Source organism: Sinocyclocheilus grahami, unplaced genomic scaffold (assembly GCF_001515645.1).
Source record: "Sinocyclocheilus grahami isolate Dianchi unplaced genomic scaffold, SAMN03320097.WGS_v1.1 scaffold8530.1, whole genome shotgun sequence".
Classification (NCBI taxonomy): Eukaryota; Metazoa; Chordata; class Actinopteri; order Cypriniformes; family Cyprinidae; genus Sinocyclocheilus; species Sinocyclocheilus grahami.
This window is the reverse complement of record NW_015512099.1, coordinates 8,408-9,405: the sequence shown is the minus strand read 5'-3', so window position 1 is coordinate 9,405 and position 998 is coordinate 8,408. Positions and strand designations below refer to the sequence as shown.

At 42.0% G+C, this 998-nt stretch overlaps 1 protein-coding gene across 1 annotated transcript; it reads left to right on the top strand.

Annotated features, from left to right (window-relative positions):
• Positions 1–4: 4 nt before the first annotated feature.
• On the top strand, positions 5–881 carry LOC107578050 (polyglutamine-binding protein 1-like; the record flags this gene model as incomplete). The annotated part of the gene is made up of 4 exons (XM_016264047.1): positions 5–108; positions 242–342; positions 442–663; positions 756–881. Coding segments are annotated over 4 exons (510 nt in total), but the record flags the coding sequence as incomplete, so codon positions are not given.
• Positions 882–998: the final 117 nt, after the last annotated feature.

The following is a 998-nucleotide window of genomic DNA, read 5'->3' as shown; positions in this document are numbered from 1 at the left end:
TGAAGAGGAGATCATCGCCGAAGACTATGATGATAACAACGTTGATTATGAAGCTACCAGGCTTGAAAATTTACAAACGAATTGGTACAAAGTTTTAGACCCCGCTTGGTAAGCAGTTCATAAATGATTATATTTCCCATATAATGCCATGGTTAAACCATGAAACAGGTCCATAATTCCACATTGAATCTGTTTTGGTTCTTGCTTATAAATAACTACTGTACTCTTTTCTTGTCCTTAGTGGACTTCCTTACTACTGGAATATAGAGACAGATTTAGTGTCCTGGTTGTGCCCCAATGACCCTACTGCTGTCATCACCAAAGCTGCTAAGAAGCAGAAAGGTAAAACTGACACGAATCATAAGTATGCACAGATTTGTGTGCTTCTGTAAGTAATGCTATTAAGACACATGCTGCATCTGTTTGTGTTTTACTTCCCAGGTGAGACTGGACATGACAAAGCAGACAGTCACTATGAGAAGGCGGAGAGAGACAGGGATCGAGACCGAGAGAGGGACAGAGAGCGCGATCGGGAGCGGGACAGAGACAAGGAGGACGGATGGGACAGAGATAGAGACCGAGATAGGGATCGAGACCGGGACAGGGACCGTGACAGAAGGATGCGGAGAGATGACAGTGCACCATATAGCAAATCAAAGAGAGGTCATTTATGCATTATCTGTCTCATGAAACACTTAAGTAATAGTTAAATATATTGCCTTAAAAAGCCTGAATAAACATAAACTCTGTTTTAGGAGGACCAGGAGGAGGTCGGAAACAGCAGCAGGAGGAAATGGATCCCATGGATCCCAGCGCCTATTCAGATGCTCCAAGGTAATGACCAGCTAGTTTACAATTACCACTATGGCTGTGTTTGTAATGCTATAAGAGCACACTATTCTTACTACATACTATATCTTTGCGGTATATACAGTGCCTATAAAAAGTATGCGTACCCCTTCTTTTTTTCACATTTTGTTATGTTGCTGCCTTATGTT